An 18,564-nucleotide genomic window follows, 5' to 3' on the forward strand; every position below is an offset into this window, starting at 1 on the left:
GACAGAGAGAGAGAGAGCGAGCTGATGGTACCCCCTCTACACAGGGTGGGTGGGCGCTCTCCCACCCCCACACTCCTAGCACTAGGGACAATCACAGAAGGACACCGTGTCTCCTTTCCCCTCTCTCCACCTCCGCACAATGCATTGTGGGGTTCAGGAAGGCCATTGTTGTGAACGAGGGCTCTCAGCAGCAGGGGCTTTCTCTGCGCTCACCCCTAAACCTTGACCTGCTCTTCATAGCCCAAAAGACTCAGGGAGAGCATGTGCAATAGCCATTAAAACCCTGAATGTATAAGAGAATACAGAAATATCTTTAGACAAGAAAGACCCCCTCATTTTCAATGGTGGAAAATGATTATGTCCAAAAGACAGAACTAGACCATAGCTAACCAGCCCAGACCCAGTCCCAGGCCATAGGAATATAGTGTCCTATTACCCTGATTCATTTCATAGTGCTAACTACTATTAACTCCTATTAAATTAAGTCACATGGTATTTGTCACATAACAGAATACAACCTTACCGTGAAATGCTTACTTACGAGCCCTTAACCAACAATTCAGAGTTTATAAAAAGTAAGTAAGAAAAATGTGCTAAATAAACTCAAGTAAAAATAGTAACACAACAAAGGAACAATAACGAGGCTTTATACAGGAAGTACTGGTACAGAGTCAATGTGGAGGCTTTATACAGGAAGTACCAGTACAGAGTCAATGTGGAGGCTATATACAGGGGGTACCGGTACAGAGTCAATGTGGAGGCTATATACAGGGGGTACTGGTACAGAGTCAATGTGGAGGCTTTATACAGGAAGTACCGGTACAGAGTCAATGTGGAGGCTTTATACAGGAAGTACCGGTACAGAGTCAATGTGGAGGCTATATACAGGAAGTACTGAAAGAGTCAATGTGGAGGCTATATACATGAAGTACTGGTACAGAGTCAATGTGGAGGCTATATACAGGCAGTACTGGTACAGAGTCAATGTGGAGGCTATATACAGAAAGTACTGGTACAGAGTCAATGTGGAGGCTATATACAAGGGGGTACCGGTACAGAGTCAATGTGGAGGCTATATACAAGGGGTAGCAGTACAGAGTCAATGTGGAGGCTATATACAAGGGGTACCGGTACAGAGTCAATGTGGAGGCTATATACAAGGGGTACCAGTACAGAGTCAATGTGGAGGCTATATACAAGGGGTACCGGTACAGAGTCAATGTGGAGGCTATATACAAGGGGTACCGGTACAGAGTCAATGTGGAGGCTATATACAAGGGGTACCGGTACAGAGTCAATGTGCTGGGGTACAGGTTAGTCGAGGTAATTGAGGTAATATGTACATGTAGGTAGAGATAAAAGTGACTATGCATAGATAATAAACAGAGAGTAGCAGCATGGTATGTGAAGAGTGTGAAGGAATGTGTGTGTGTGGCGATCTGTGTACTGTGTGTGTGTGTGTGTGTGTGTTCACGTGTGTTTTGGAGTGTCAGTGTAGCATTTGAGTGTGTGTAGTGTGTGTGAGTCCAGTCAGTGTACATCGAGCCTGTGCAAGAGAGTCAGTGCAACAACAAAAAAAGAACAAAATAATGGGGTCAATGCATATAGTCTGAGTAGCCAGATTAACTATGACTATTCTATTCCATCTCCCCAGACAGAGTTTCTGTGTCATTTAATGAGAGTGACAATCATCGCCTGGCCCTGTGAATTAACCTGGCCTCAAGACAGCTGGATGGACAGACATTCAGACATAGAGACAGACAGGAGTCCAAGCCAACTTTAGCCACACCCCTCTCTCGTTATGTCTCGTTATCACAGTTAGCGTCACCAGTGACATAGCCTATTACATGTTGGAATGAGATGCCTGGCTCCTTGATGAGCGTTCCTTCTCTAAACGTCTGAGTCTGATGTCTGAGTTCAAGAAGTTCAAATGCCTCTGTTCTGCACTACTAAATGTTTGCATCCAGCGTTTCAGATGCTGGATACCTCCGTCAGCTAAAGACAGGGAGGACAAAAGGCTAGTTCTCTAAGGACGTTCCTGGATTAGAAGTGAAAAACACACAAGTAATCCCATCAAAGAGTCCATCTTTCTCTTTGAACTTCAAAGAATGAGCGGAAAAATTAAAAGCAAAATAGCGGGGATGCAAATTAACAAAAGATTACAACAAATTTAAACATTGGCGTGTGATTAGCCCATGCATACTGCATGGGTTGACACTGAGGGTTTATCTCAATATGCATTCTACCGTCCTCAGAGCATGCAAATTTGACCACGGGAGGTTCGGGTTATGAGTCCAAATCAAAGTATGTAAAACAGCACGGAGGGCACTTCTCAGATACATACTCCATTCCTACATATTTTGATGCATGCATACAGTTGAAGTCAGAAGTTTACCTACGCCTTAGCCAAATACATTTAAACTCAGTTTTTCACAATTCCTGACATTTAATCCTTGTGAAAATGTCCTGTTTTAGGTCAGTTAGGATCACCACTTTATTTTAAGAATGTGAAATGTCAGAATAATAGTAGAGAGAAGGATATATTTAAGCTTTTATTTCTTTCATCACATTCCCAGGTGGTTAGAAGTTACATGCACACAATTAGTATTTGGTAGCATTGCCTTTAAATTGTTTAACTTGGGTCAAATGTTTTGGGTAGACTTTCACAAGCTTCCCACAATAAGTTGGGTGAATTTTGGCCCATTCCTCTTGACAAAGCTGGGGTAACTGAGTCAGGTTTCTAGGCCTCCTTGCTCGCACACACTTTTTCAGTTCTACCCACACATTTTCGATAGGATTGAGGTCAGGGCTCTGTGATGGCCACCCCAATACCTTGACTTTGTTGTACTTAACTTCTTATGGCTGCAGGGGCAGTATTGAGTAGCTTGGATGAAAAGGTGCCCATTGTAAACGGCCAGCTCCTCAGTCTCAGTTGCGATGGTGTTCTTCAGCTTAGAAGCATGCCCCTTTTTCCTCCAAACATAACGATGGTCATTATGGCCAAACAGTTATATTTTTGTTTCATCAGACCAGAGGACATTTCTCCAAAAAGTACAATCTTTGTCCCCATGTGCAGTTACAAATCATAGTCTGGCTTTTTTATGGTGGTTTGGGAACAGTGGCTTCGTCCTTGCTGAGCAGCCTTTCAGGTTATGTCGATATAGGACTGGTTTTACTGTGGATATAGATACTTTGGTACCCGTTTCCTCCAGCATCTTCACAAGGTCCTTTGCTGTTGTTCTGGGATTGATTTGCACTTTTCACACCAAAGTACGTTCATATCTAGGATATAGAACGTGACTCATTCCTGAGCGGTATGACTGCTGTGTGGTCCCATGGTGTTTATACTTACGTACTATTGTTTGTACAGATGAACGTGGTACCTTCAGGCGTTTGGAAATTGCTCCCAAGGATGAACCAGACTTATGGAGGTCTACAATAATTTTTCTGAGGTCTTGGCTGATTTCTTTTGATTTCCCCATGATGTCAAGCAAGAGTTTGAAGAAAGGCCTTGAAATACATCCACAGGTACACCTCCAATTGACTCAAATTATGTCAATTAGCCTATCAGAAGCTTCCAAAGCCATTACATCATTTTCTGGAATTGTCCAAGCTATTTAAAGGCACAGTCAACTTAGTGTATGTAAACTTCTGACCCACTGGAATTGTGATACAGTGAATTGTAAGTGAAATAATCTGTCTGTAAACAATTGTTGGAAAAATTACTTGTGTCATGCACAAAGTAGATGCCCTAACCGACTTGCCAAAACTATAGTTTGTTAACACGAAATTTGTGGAGTGGTTGAAAAACTAGATTTAATGACTCCAACCTAAGTGTATGTAAACTTCTGACTTCAACTGTAGATGCAAGCTTCAACAGAAAGTATGGATGGATACACCACCCCCTGCCAAGGAAGGATCCACCACCCCCTGCCATGGAAGAATCCACCACCCCCTGCCAAGGAAGGATCCACCACCCCCTGCCAAGGAAGGATCCACCACCCCCTGCCATAGAAGGATCCACCACCCCCTGCCAAGGAAGGATCCACCACCCCCTGCCAAGGAAGGATCCACCACCCCCTGCCAAGGAAGGATCCACCCCCTGCCAAGGAAGGATCCACCCCCTGCCAAGGAAGGATCCACCACCCCCTGCCAAGGAAGGATCCACCACCCCCTGCCATGGAAGGATCCACCACCCCCTGCCAAGGAAGGATCCACCACTCCCTGCCAAGGAAGGATCCACCACCCCCTGCCAAGGAAGGATCCACCACCCCCTGCCAAGGAAGGATCCACCCCCTGCCAAGGAAGGATCCACCACCCCCTGCCAAGGAAGATTCCACCCCCTGCCAAGGAAGGATCCACCACTCCCTGCCAAGGAAGGATCCACCACTCCCTGCCAAGCGCCATGCCCACAAACACACTTTACTCTCAGGAGATGTACCAGACAGAGACAAATACATGATGCACTGAACCTTTAGAAGTCAAATCCAAGGAATAAAAAGTGTGTGTGTGTGTATGCGCTCATGTTCAACTTCCTCTCTGAATCCAATTAAAGAGTTATTACAACTGGGGAGCAGAGAGGCATCAAAATCCACCTCAGTTTCCCTTAATAATACCCTGTCAGAGAGACTTTCAATTTCCTCAATCAGGGATAAATTCCTTCCCTATTTTGTCTTGTTTTAATTAACTTAATAGTACTGCAGTAGTACTAACAAGAGAACACAGGCCAACACTGGAGATTGATAGACAGCGTTAGAGGGGGATGAACGGGGATGAAGAGGGGGAGCAGCAACAATAAGTACCTCTCCCAACGCCTCGTAGCATTTCTGATTCCACCTGTGGAGATCCTCTCGGGCGTTGAACACAAACGCCTCCCCTGTCGTGGTGTGCCTCAACTGGCCCTCAGAGGCAGACAGAGAAAGGGAGTGAGACGAACAAAGAGAGAGGCAGACACAGGGAGACAGACAGTGAGACAGACAGTGAAACAGAGGGAGGGAGAGAGACATCGTGTTAATCTAGTCCTACTCATTGGGACTGAATGAAAACCCTCTCCAGGGGGTGTAGTAGAGAAACTTCTGTCAGTACCTCAAGTCTTTTTGTTCCAGGTCAGGGGTTAATCTGGCAAACTACTGAAACATCATTTATAAATTGAAAAATCTTCAAAGAATCAAACAGGTTTCCAATTCATGGGTTGAATATCAATTAATCAATCACGATATCCATTAAAACAGAATTGACCCCATCAAGTTTTTGCATTTAGCTGAGGCTGGAACAAGGGTTTGAAATTATAACTTTGGACCAAATCTTCGGCTCCCCAAAGAAAGAACACTGAACGCCGCTGTTCAAACTGACTACCGCTTAATTATGACAGGAAAGATAATGACGGTGTGAGGAGCAAAGCAGCAGGAGGAAAAAATGCAGTGCTTGTTAGGTTTCTACCTCCGTATGGACATGCTGAAGTAGTTCCGCCTGTCAAAAGAAGCAAACTAGCTTTGACCTTCAGTTCAGACGGAGGCCTTGCTTTTCTGCGCCTCTCTCCCTTCATGCAATTAAAGAGTTTGGCTGCCATTCCCCCATCTGGCAGGTACAAGGCCCGCGGATGCAGAGCCCTCTTCCAGTCACGACTCCAACGGCCTTCTGGGACGTCTGGCAGCCGAGGCCCAGACAGCTGGTGTGGCGTTAACTCGCTCTCCCTCCCTCTCTTTCCTCCCTTCTCTCTCTCCCTGTTTCTCACCCTGGCCTCATCACATGCCTCCGTAGCCCTATCCACCTGAGAGGGGGCGTTGGGTGTCAGTCGGACCACCACAACTGTTCCTCACGCTGCCTTGGAGGCTGGGCTTTGGGTGGCAGCCAATCAACCGTCACTCTCACTGACCCTGGTCACTCACCCCACCCACCACCACCACTTTGCCTAGCCAGTGAGGAGCGACAGGGTGCCATATGTGTGTGAGGGGTAAAACGTTAGGAAATACACTACGGCCATAGAGATATTCATTGTTTCCATGGGAGAACTTTTAACACCTGTGGTTATTACAGCCCATGTTCATTTGACAATAACACAACAAGCACAGAAGGTGATGAGGGAGAGAAATTCAAGACTACGAGCATTGTTTTAAAACTAAACAATTATCACTGCATCTGTTAAATGCCTCCAAATACAGTGCTTAACAATGATGACATCTATCATTCTGTTAACACTAACAAAACCATGTATCCTTCTGTTGACACTAACAACTATCTACCATTCTGTTGACACTGTAAGAACTATCTGTCATTCTATTGACACTGTAACAAAACCATCTATCCTGCTGTTGACACTGTAACAAAACCATATATCATTCTGTTGACACTGTAAAAAAACCATCTATCATTATGTTGACACTGTAACAAAACCATATATCATTCTGTTGACACTGTAACAAAACCATCTACCATTATGTTGACACTGTAACAAAACCATCTATCCTGCTGTTGACACTGTAACAAAACCATATATCATTCTGTTGACACTGTAACAAAACCATCTATCATTATGTTGACACTGTAACAAAACCATATATCATTCTGTTGACACTGTAACAAAACCATCTACCATTATGTTGACACTGTAACAAAACCATCTACCATTATGTTGACACTGTAACAAAACCATCTACCATTATGTTGACACTGTAACAACTATCTGTCATTCTATTGACACTGTAGCAAAACCATCTACCATTATGTTGACACTGTAACAACTATCTGTCATTATGTTGACACTGTAACAAAACCATCTACCATTATGTTGACACTGTAACAAAACCATCTACCATTATGTTGACACTGTAACAAAACCATCTACCATTATGTTGACACTGTAACAAAACCATCTATCATTCTGTTGACACTAACAAAACCATATATCATTCTGTTGACACTGTAACAAAACCATCTACCATTATGTTGACACTGTAACAAAACCATCTACCATTATGTTGACACTGTAACAAAACCATCTACCATTATGTTGACACTGTAACAAAACCATCTATCATTCTGTTGACACTGTAACAAAACCATATATCATTCTGTTGACACTGTAACGAAACCATCTACCATTATGTTGACACTGTAACAAAACCATCTACCATTATGTTGACACTGTAACAAAACCATCTACCATTATGTTGACACTGTAACAAAACCATCTACCATTATGTTGACACTGTAACAACTATCTGTCATTCTATTGACACTGTAACAAAACCATCTATCATTCTATTGACACTGTAACAAAACCATCTACCATTATGTTGACACTGTAACAAAACCATCTACCATTATGTTGACACTAACAAAACCATCTACCATTCTGTTGACACTGTAACAAAACCATCTATCATTATCTTGACACTGTAACAAAACCATCTATCATTATCTTGACACTGTAACAAAACCATCTACCATTATGTTGACACTGTAACAAAACCATCTATCATTCTGTTGACACTAACAAAACCATCGATCATTCTGTTGACACTAACAAAACCATCTATCATTCTGTTGACACTGTAACAAAACCATCTATCATTCTGTTGACACTGTAACAAAACCATATATCATTCTGTTGACACTGTAACAAAACCATCTACCATTCTGTTGACACTGTAACAAAACCATCTATCATTCTGTTGACACTGTAACAAAACCATCTATCATTCTGTTGACACTGTAACAAAACCATCTACCATTATGTTGACACTGTATCAAAACCATCTACCATTATGTTGACACTAACAAAACCATCTATTATTATGTTGACATTGTAACAAAACCATCTATCATTCTGTTGACACTGTAACAAAACCATCTACCATTATGTTGACACTGTAACAAAACCATCTATCATTATGTTGACACTGTAACAAAACCATCTATCATTCTATTGACACTGTAACAAAACCATCTATCATTCTGTTGACACTGTAACAAAACCATCTATCATTCTGTTGACACTGTAACAAAACCATCTATCATTCTGTTGACACTGTAACAAAACCATCTATCATTCTGTTGACACTGTAACAAAACCCTCTATCATTCTGTTGACACTGTAACAAAACCATCTATCATTCTGTTGACACTAACAAAACCATCTATCATTCTGTTGACACTGTAACAAAACCATATATCATTCTGTTGACACTGTAACAAAACCATCTATCATTCTGTTGACACTAACAAAACCATCTATCATTCTGTTGACACTGTAACGAAACCATCTATCATTCTGTTGACACTGTAACAAAACCATCTATCATTCTGTTGACACTAACAAAACCATCTATCATTCTGTTGACACTGTAACAAAACCATCTATCATTCTGTTGACACTGTAACAAAACCATCTATCATTCTGTTGACACTGTAACAAAACCATCTATCATTCTGTTGACACTAACAAAACCATCTATCATTCTGTTGACACTGTAACAAAACCATATATCATTCTGTTGACACTGTAACAAAACCATCTATCCTGCTGTTGACACGGCAACATATCAAAGAACAAAACAGTTTTAAATGTAATTGTGACCTCTAAGACTGCAAAACCCATAAAGCTAAAATACTCAAAGTATACGTACTTAACCGAAATAGCCGGAGGGTCTCATACTTTCTCAATTATTCCGCAACGGCAAACCCGGCAAAAAAATAATAATCTATTATGCATACACAGTGGGGCGAGAAGTGAGCTATTAAACAGTAGCACTTAACAGAAGGAAGAGTGGATCCTAATCAAACCCTACATGCAAGGTGTGTGTGTCTCAAATCAAATCTTATTTGTCACATGCTTTGTAAACAACAGGTGCAGACTAACAGTGAATTGCTAACTTATGGGCCCTTCCCAACAATGCAGAAAATAATTATATGACCATGTAATGAATAAAACATTTAGGAGGCTTTATACAACTGATACATGTATGTTAATTATAAAGATGAAGGCTTCATCACAGTAGCCCTCCTGTTTTTCATTACTAGAAATCCAAGGTTATGTATACCTAGAGTGCCTTCAGAAAGTATTCACACCCCTCATTCCACATTTTGTTGTGTTACAGCCTGAATTTAAAATGGACTAAGGCCAGATGTTGTGTCAATGGCCTACACACAATACCCCGTATTGTCAAAGTGGAATTGCAGTTACTCCACATTACTAACCTAAATGACAGAGTGAAAAGAAATAAGCCTGTACAGAATACAAGTATTCCAAAACATGCATCCTTTTTGCAACAAGGTACTAAAGTAAAGCTGCACATTTTTTTTGCTGAAAGAATGTCCTGAATACAAAGGAGAAGTGCTCACTAACAGGAATGTAAACCAATTTGTGCACAACATTTGTGGGAAATAAGCTTTTTGTGTGTATGGAAAGTATCTGGGATCTTTTATTCAGCTCATGAGGACCAACACACTTTATATGCTGCGTTTATATTCTTGTTCACTATACAATCCAGGTGTGCAAAGCTCTTATAGACTTACTCAGAAAGACTCACTGCTGTAATCACTGCCAAAGGTGTTCTAACATGTATTGACTCAGGGGTGTGAATACTTATATAAATCAGAAACAGTATTTCTGTATTTCCTTTCCAATACATTTGTAAAAATGTCTTAAAACCTCTACAGAGTACCTAACCCGGATCCGGGAGCACCCCCCACCTCCCCCACACTGATTAGCATCGCTAGCATAGCGTCACAATTAAATAGTAGCATCTAAATATCATTAAATCACAAGTCCAAGACACCCAATGAAAGACACAGATCTTGTGAATAAAACCACCATTTCAGATTTTTTAAATGTTTTACAGGGAAGACACAATATGTAAATCTATTAGCTAAACACGTTAGCAAAAGACACCATTTTCTTACTCCAACAGTTTCTTACTCCATCAGGTGCTATCACCAATTCGGCTAAACTAAGATATTGATAGCCACTAACCAACAAACAAATTCATAAGATGACAGTCTGATAACATATTTATGGTATAGCATAGTTTTTTTTTTTTAAATGTGCATTTTTCAGGTATAAATCACAGTTCTACATTGCAGCTGCAATCTGATATAGTGCTGATGCAGCTAGAACAATTACAGAGACCAACGTTATATAACTAATTACTTGTCTTAAAACATTTCAGAAAAAATACACAGCGTACAGACATTGAAAGCCCAACATCTGGTGAATCCAAACAATATTTCAGATTTTTTAAATGTTTTATAGCGAAAACAAAATGTAGCGCTAAATTAGCATAACCAGGCCAGCCAGAACCAGCTGGACGCGCCCGACCAGTTCACATGCACGACAGATATATGAAATAACATCGTAAATTGGTTCTTACTATTGCTGATCTTTCATCAGAATGTTGATCAAGGTGTCCTTAGTCCTGATGAGTCGTTCAATCCATTCACAATGGCAACTTCCCCTCTTCATTTAGCCTGGGTACTGGTCGACTGGCACGGTCCCTGTCCAAAGTTAAAAAACTCAAAGAACGGAACACGGCAAAACTCCCGAAAAAATTCTAATAATCTGATTAAACTATATTGAAAAAACATACATTACGGTGATATGGTCACATGTATCAAACAAACTTCGAGACGGAGATAGTTTTCATCCGTAACGTCAGCATAACAAAAGACAATGGCACCTCTAAGACGCGCGTCTGAGAAAACCGGAAGTTGTCGGTCACGCTAAAGAAATAGGTCTTATTTCACGTCAGTACAAGATAAACAAAAAATTTCTCCTCTGACAACTTCCTGACACCTAGAGGAAGAAGAATGAAGTGTGTTTCGGGTCATAGGTGGCATGACCATATATAGGCAGAGCGTTGAAGCGAGCATACACATCTTGCAATCTTCTTCTGGCTCAGGGAAAGTGCTGTGAAATGACCTGTGTTTCACTCAGAGACGAAATTGGAACGGTTTTAGAAACCATAGCTTGTTTTCTATCCAATGGTATATGGTTATATGCATATAGTAACAGCAATAATTGAATAAGAGGCAGTTTAATCTGTAGAGGCAATTATGCTAATGCGAAACAGCACCCCCTGTATTCTCAAGAAGTTAAAACATGTTTTCACTTCGTCATTCTGGGGTAGTGTGTGTAGATGGGTGAGAAACAAAATCAATTTCATCCATGTTGAATTCAGGCTGTAACACAACAAACTGTGCAATAAGTCAATGGGTATGAATACTTTCTGAAGGCACTGTAATTAAGTGTGTGTGTGTGCACTTGGGTGTGTGCACTTGCGTGTGTATGAGAGTTCAGCTCCATCGCCTCCACAACACAGCCTCTCAGAGGAATAATTTTCCTCAAAATTTCTCCCCTTTTTCTGGCATAATTAGCATGCAGTTCTCAATTCTGGAGCGTAATAGGTGTACATAACCTTGGATTTCCAGTCATGAAAAACCGGAGGGCTACTGTGACGAAGTCACCATCTTTATAATTAAGATACCGGTTTCAATTGTATACAGCCTCTTAAATATGGTCATATTTTTTACACTATTTAGACGTAGGCTAACTTGGGTGTTGGTGAAGAATACCCTCCAGTCATGGCAGCACTGAGCTATCTCCGCACTGAGCCGGAGGGGCTTTATATAGAAATGATATTCTTGGAGAGTGAAGAAGACACCCAAGGCAGGCTCCTCAGCCGTGGCAGCCCAGGCCTGTTCTTAAGGGCAGCAAGGCTATGCAAATCCTCCGTCAGATTGAGTGCAAGGCTGAGTAGGTTACTGACAGGCCGTAGAGTACACAACATGTCTTCCTCAGGACAGCCACATAGCCAGCCAGCAGAGGCTGTCACACAGAGAAAGAGAGAGGGAGAGAGAGAGCGAGAGAGAGAAGTGTAGGAGAGAGAGAGAAAGAGAGAAAAGCAGTGCAGGACAGAGGGAGAGAGCAGAAGAGAGAGAGAGGTGCAGGACAGAGGGAGAGGGCGAGAGCAGAAGAGAGAGAGGTGCAGGACAGAGGGAGAGGGCGAGAGCAGAATAGAGAGAGAGGTGCAGGATAGAGGGAGAGGGCGAGAGCAGAAGAAAGAGAGAGGTGCAAGACAGAGGGAGAGGGCGAGAGCAGAAGAGAGAGAGAGGTGCAGGACAGAGGGAGAGGGCGAGAGCAGAAGAGAGAGAGAGGTGCAGGACAGAGGGAGAGGGCGAGAGCAGAAGAGAGAGAGAGGTGCAGGACAGAGGGAGAGGGCGAGAGCAGAAGAGAGAGAGGTGCAGAACAGAGGGAGAGGGCGAGAGCAGAAGAGAGATTGAGGTGCAGGACAGAGGGAGAGGGCGAGAGCAGAAGAGAGAGAGGTGCAGGACAGAGGGAGAGGGCGAGAGCAGAAGAGAGAGAGAGGTGCAGGACAGAGGGAGAGGGCGAGAGCAGAAGAGAGAGAGAGGTGCAGGACAGAGGGAGAGGGCGAGAGCAGAAGAGAGAGAGAGAGGTGCAGGACAGAGGGAGAGGGCGAGAGCAGAAGAGAGAGAGAGGTGCAGGACAGAGGGAGAGGGCGAGAGCAGAAGAGAGAGAGAAGTGCAGGACAGAGGGAGAGGGCGAGAGCAGAAGCGAGAGAGGTGCAGGACAGAGGGAGAGGGCGAGAGCAGAAGAGAGATTGAGGTGCAGGACAGAGGGAGAGGGCGAGAGCAGAAGAGAGAGAGGTGCAGGACAGAGGGAGAGGGCGAGAGCAGAAGAGAGAGAGAGGTGCAGGACAGAGGGAGAGGGCGAGAGCAGAAGAAAGAGAGAGGTGCAAGACAGAGGGAGAGGGCGAGAGCAGAAGAGAGAGAGAGAGGTGCAGGACAGAGGGAGAGGGCGAGAGCAGAAGAGAGAGAGAGGTGCAGGACAGAGGGAGAGGGCGAGAGCAGAAGAGAGAGAGAGGTGCAGGACAGAGGGAGAGGGCGAGAGCAGAAGAGAGAGAGAAGTGCAGGACAGAGGGAGAGGGCGAGAGCAGACGAGAGAGAGGTGCAGGACAGAGGGAGAGGGCGAGAGCAGAAGAGAGATTGAGGTGCAGGACAGAGGGAGAGGGCGAGAGCAGAAGAGAGAGAGGTGCAGGACAGAGGGAGAGGGCGAGAGCAGAAGAGAGAGAGAAGTGCAGAACAGAGGGAGAGGGCGAGAGCAGAAGAGAGAGAGAGGTGCAGGACAGAGGGAGAGGGCGAGAGCAGAAGAGAGAGAGAGAGGTGCAGGACAGAGGGAGAGGGCGAGAGCAGAAGAGAGAGAGAGGTGCAGGACAGAGGGAGAGGGCGAGAGCAGAAGAGAGAGAGAGAGGTGCAGGACAGAGGGAGAGGGCGAGAGCAGAAGAGAGAGAGAGGTGCAGGACAGAGGGAGAGGGCGAGAGCAGAAGAGAGAGAGAAGTGCAGGACAGAGGGAGAGGGCGAGAGCAGAAGAGAGAGAGAGAGGTGCAGGACAGAGGGAGAGGGCGAGAGCAGAAGAGAGAGAGAAGTGCAGGACAGAGGGAGAGGGCGAGAGCAGAAGAGAGAGAGAGAGGTGCAGGACAGAGGGAGAGGGCGAGAGCAGAAGAGAGAGAGAGATGGAGGAATCCGAGACAGGTTCTCTAATACGGGTCTCAAAATGAGGATGATTTCCTGTGGATTCAAATGATGAATCTTTTCAATTCCGAGATTGTACAAATAATTTAGCTAAACATGTAATGTTAAATAGAAATGATATGACTTACGCTCGTTGAAAGTGTACTCAATCTCTTCAAGCGTCTTGGGGAAAGTGAGTGGAGGTTCGTCCTTCTTCATTAGTTCGTCTAAGTCTATTCTTGACAACAAGTCTGCGCCAGGTGTGGGGAGGGAAACAGAGAATCAATATTAGCAACATTTACACTCAGAACCTGCTGAAACACAGAGGCAGTCATAAAGAATAAAGGTCTAGCCTCATCTCTTGCTTCATATTTTGTTGTTATGGATCCCAAGACTTCCAGTTACTGTGACTTGAACTCAGTGACAATTGTTGCTGTGAAGACTATGTTGGTTTTAGCAGAATGAAACAAATAAAATAGGCTAAGGCTATGTATTCACATTTACAGTGTTGTAGTAATGTTTCCTCTTAGTACAGTTTCATAATATATAACAACTAATTAGGCAAATTACAGCAGGAAACAAACCTAGGCTATTGCAGAGTGCTTGGACATGGTTAGAAGTCATAACAAAATAATACATTAAAAAGAGGCCATTTGCAATTGCTACATACCCTACCGGTCAAAAGTTTTAGAACACCTACTCATTCAAGAGTATTTCTTCATTTTTACTATTTTCTACATTATAGAATAGTAGTGAAGACATCAAAACTATTAGATAACACATTTGGAATCATGTAGTAACCAAAAAAAGTGATAAACAAATCAAAATGTATTTTCAAATAGCCACCCTTTGCCTTGACAGCTTTGCACACGCTTGGCATTCTCTCAACCTGTTTCATGAGGTAGTCACCTGGAATGCATTTCATATTAACAGGTGTTCCTTCTTAAAAAGTTCATTTGAGGAATTTCTTTCCTTAACCTGTCTAGGATCAGCGTGGCGCTAGCGGCACACCCCCCCCCCCCCCCACTGAAAAACCAGTGCCGCGAAATTCAAAAAAAATATTTTTTAAAAATATTTAACTTTCACACATTAAAGTCCAATACAGCTAATGAAAGACACAGATCTTATGAATCCAGTCAACATTTCCGATTTTTAAAATGTTTTACAGGGAAGACACAATATGTAAAGATGTACATCTATTACCTAAAAACACATTAGCATAATCCACCATCTTTTATTTGTCCACCAACACCAGTAGCCATCACCAATTCGGCTAAACTAAGATATTTATAGCCCCTAACCAACAAAAAAACTCATTAGATGACAGTCTGATAACATATTTATGGTATGGGATAGGTTTTGTTAGAAAAAAGTGCATATTTCAGGTATATGGCATAGTTTACAATTGCACCCACCATCACAAATGGACTAGAATAATTACAATGAGCAACGTGTTTACCTAACTACTAATCATCAAACATTTCGTAAAAATACACAGCATACACGAATCGAAAGACACAGATCCTGTGAATACAGACAATATTTCAGATTTTCTAAGTGTCTTACAGCGAAAACACAATAAATCGTTATATTCGCTTAGCACATAGCAATTAGCAGCCCAGCATTGATTCTAGCCAAAGTGAGCGATAAAAGTCAACATCGCCAAAAGATATAAATTTTTTCACTAACCTTCTCAGAATTCTTCTGATGACACTCCTGTAACATCACATTACAACATGCATATACAGTTTGATCGAAAATGTTTATATTTAGCCACCAAAATCATGGTTAGACAATGTGAAATGTAGACAAGCTGGTAAAGAAAACGTCCTTGCGCCACTTAGACAGTGATCTACTCTTATACATAAATACTCATAAACGTGACTAAAAAATATAGGGTGGACAGGGATTGATAGACAATTTAATTCTTAATACAATTGCGTTATTACATTTTTTAATTTATCCTTACTTTTCAATACAGTTTGCGCCAAGCGAAGCTACGTCAAAAAACATGGCGTCCTAAGCCACTAAAATGTTTCGACAGAAACACGATTTATCATAATAAAAATGTCCTACCTTGAGCTGTTCTTCCATCAGTATCTTGGGCAAAGGATCCTTTCTTGGGAGAAATCGTCTTTTGGTGGAAAGCTGTCCTCTTGCCATGTGGAAATGTCAACTACGTTCGGGATGAACTGAAAAGCGTTCCCAACTTTTCACATCGTTGCAAAAATAAATGTCCCAAAATCGCACTAAACGGATATAAATTGCTATAAAACGCTTTAAATTAACTACTTTGTGATGTTTGTAACTCCTATAACGAGTGAAAAGATGACCGGAGAAATATAACAGGCTAAACTAACGCTTGGAACAGGAGAGGGTCGGTGTCTTCCACGCGCGTTACGCAGCAAGAAAAGACTTGCTAGCTAAAGGTTTTTTTCATTTGTAGGGCCTGTGAACGAGCAATCGAGCCCGTTGGAATCGTCATCACGTAAAGGCATCCAGGGGAAGACGTAAGAAGTGTCCGTATAGTCATAGCAACGACAGTGCCCGTTTAAATGACTTCAGAAAAGTGGCCAACGTTTCTCAAATCTGACTCCATGTCAGGGAAATTGCTGTAGAATGGGCTCTGTTCCACTTAGAGACAAAATTTCAACTCCTATAGAAACTATAGACTGTTTTCTATCCAATAATAATAATAATATGCATATTGTACGATCAAGGATTTTGTGGGAAGCCGTTTAAAAAATTAGCCACATTAGCATAAATAGTCTAAACAGCGCCCCCATCCCCAACAGGTTAATGCGTTTGAGCCAGTCAGTTGTGTGACAAGGTAAGGGTGGTATACAGAAGATAGCTCTATTTGGTCAAATAAGTCCATATTATGGCAAGAACAGCTCAAATAAGCAAAGAATAATGAAAATGTAAACCAAACACTGTATAGCCTCAAAACATGGTTAAAACGACACAAAACAAAAATATAAACGCAACACGTAAAGTGTGTTATATCCCTATTAGTGAGTATTTCTTCTTTGCTAAAATAATCCATCTACCTGACAGGTGTGGCATATCAAGAAGCTGATTAAACAGCATGATCATTACACAGGTGCACCTTGTGCTGGGGACAATAAAAGGCCACTCTAAAATGTGCAGTTCTGTCACACAACACAATGCCACAGATGTCTCATGTTTTGAGGGAGCTTGCAATTGGCTTGCTGAGTGCAGGAATGTCTACCAGAGGTATTGCCAGATAATTGAATGTTAATTTCTCTACCATAAGCCACCTCAAACATCATTTTAGAGAATTTGGCACTACGTCCAACCGGCATCACAACAGCAGACCACGTGTATGGCGTTGTGTAGGCGAGTGGTTTGCTGATGTTAACGATGTCAACAGAGTGCCCCATGGTGGCGGTGGGGTATGGGCAGGCATAAGTTACAGACAATGAACACAATTGCATTTTTTCGATGGCAATTTGAATGCACAGAGATACCATGACGAGATCCTAAGGCCCATTGTCGTGCCATTCATCTGGTGCCATCACCACTTTCAGCATGATAATGCACGGACCCATGTCTCAAGGATCTGTACACAATTCCTGGAAGTTGAAAATGTCCCAGTTCTTCCATGGCCTGCATACTCAGCAGACATGTCAGCCATTAAGCATGTTTGGGATGCTCTGGATCGACATGTATGACAGCATGTTCCAGTTCCTGCCAATATCCAGCAACTTCGCACCGCCATTGAAAAGGAGTGGGACAACATTCCACAAGCAATTGGTGGACACACCAGATACTGACTGGTTTTCTGATCCACACCCCTACCTTTTTTGTATCTGTGACCAAAAGATGCATATCTGTATTCTCAGTAATGTGAAATACATAGATTAGAGCCTAATGAATTGATTTCAATTGACTGTATTCCTGATATGAACTGCAACTCATTGAAATCTTTGAAATTGTTGCATGTTGTGTTTATATTTTTGTTCAGTATGTAATTCTGATATCTGGGATGGGCAGTCCTTGCATCCATAGCTCTGTCTATGAATCTGAGAGTGGTTACATTTCTCCAGCTTAATCTCTCAGCTGTTAACCAAAACAGAAGTGGGGTCCCCGATTTGTTATTGTTTGAACTGAAGATTGCCCATTCAACACTCTTCAGAGCTGTTCCATATGAATTGAATAAATATGTTTAGCCTACATGAGGAAAAGAGGGGAAAGCATCCTAAATACTAAATTCAAAGATAGGCAGTGCGTGTCCCATCTTTACTGGAACCTGTGGAAAGACAAAGGGGATATGCAGAGAAAAAAGACAGTAGCCTATAGGCTAGAGATTGAGAGGGCAAAGCACATATCTCCCTTTAGCAGGATCAGACTATATATAGTCCTTCCTACTCTCAAAAATTAGAGTCCTCTCTGCAAAAAATGTCTAGGTGATAGACAGTCGGAGAACTGTTCACCAGTCTTCAATGGCCCTTGTGACAGACAACACAACGGACACCAAGAAATACAAGTTGGCTAGCTTACATTTACTTTCAAGCTGTGAGTGTGCACAATTAAGAGATTCGCCATTTTCAGTACTATACAAACCCATAATCACACTCAACTGTACTAGGAAGCCAAGACCAGCTAGCTAGTTGCTTACCTTTCAGTGCAGTTGTTTTCTCTTTATCCTCCTGGCCAGGAATCTGGGCCATAGTTATGCACAAAATAAAAGTGCAGGGTCGAGTAAGCATGGAGTTTCTGTTCTTGTGGATCAGTGCACGTCATTCTACATGGAAGGGAAGAGAACATGGGGCGCCCACTTTATATATATTGTTTTTTAAAACACTGACTAGTTACAATGTAACATGAACAACTACATTGTTTGTATTTTAAAGATAGGTACATTACTAGTGAAGGCAGGACATTAATTTGTGATAGTTACAAGGAATGAATACATACAATAATGCTGAAGGAATCGTATACATTTTAAATAGTTATCAAGATAACTACACAGAGAACAGTTCCCCTAGCTTACTATTTATTTTGTGGCATTTC

General features: G+C 42.3%; 1 protein-coding gene across 1 annotated transcript in view; it reads right to left on the bottom strand.

The window, feature by feature from the left end:
• The window catches only part of LOC129853430 (cotranscriptional regulator FAM172A-like), a 363,623-nt gene extending 345,363 nt beyond the window's left edge, over nt 1-18,260 (bottom strand). The window contains exons 1-4 of the mRNA XM_055919456.1: nt 18,170-18,260; nt 13,677-13,778; nt 10,677-10,678; nt 4,803-4,901 (exon numbers count right to left, since the gene is read on the bottom strand). Of these exons, the coding sequence (XP_055775431.1) occupies nt 4,803-4,901; nt 10,677-10,678; nt 13,677-13,778; nt 18,170-18,260 (294 nt within the window). The remainder of the gene's footprint in view (nt 1-4,802; nt 4,902-10,676; nt 10,679-13,676; nt 13,779-18,169) is intronic.
• Between the last annotated feature and the right edge of the window lie 304 nt (nt 18,261-18,564).

Source organism: Salvelinus fontinalis, chromosome 4 (genome assembly GCF_029448725.1).
Source record: "Salvelinus fontinalis isolate EN_2023a chromosome 4, ASM2944872v1, whole genome shotgun sequence".
NCBI lineage: Eukaryota > Metazoa > Chordata > Actinopteri > Salmoniformes > Salmonidae > Salvelinus > Salvelinus fontinalis.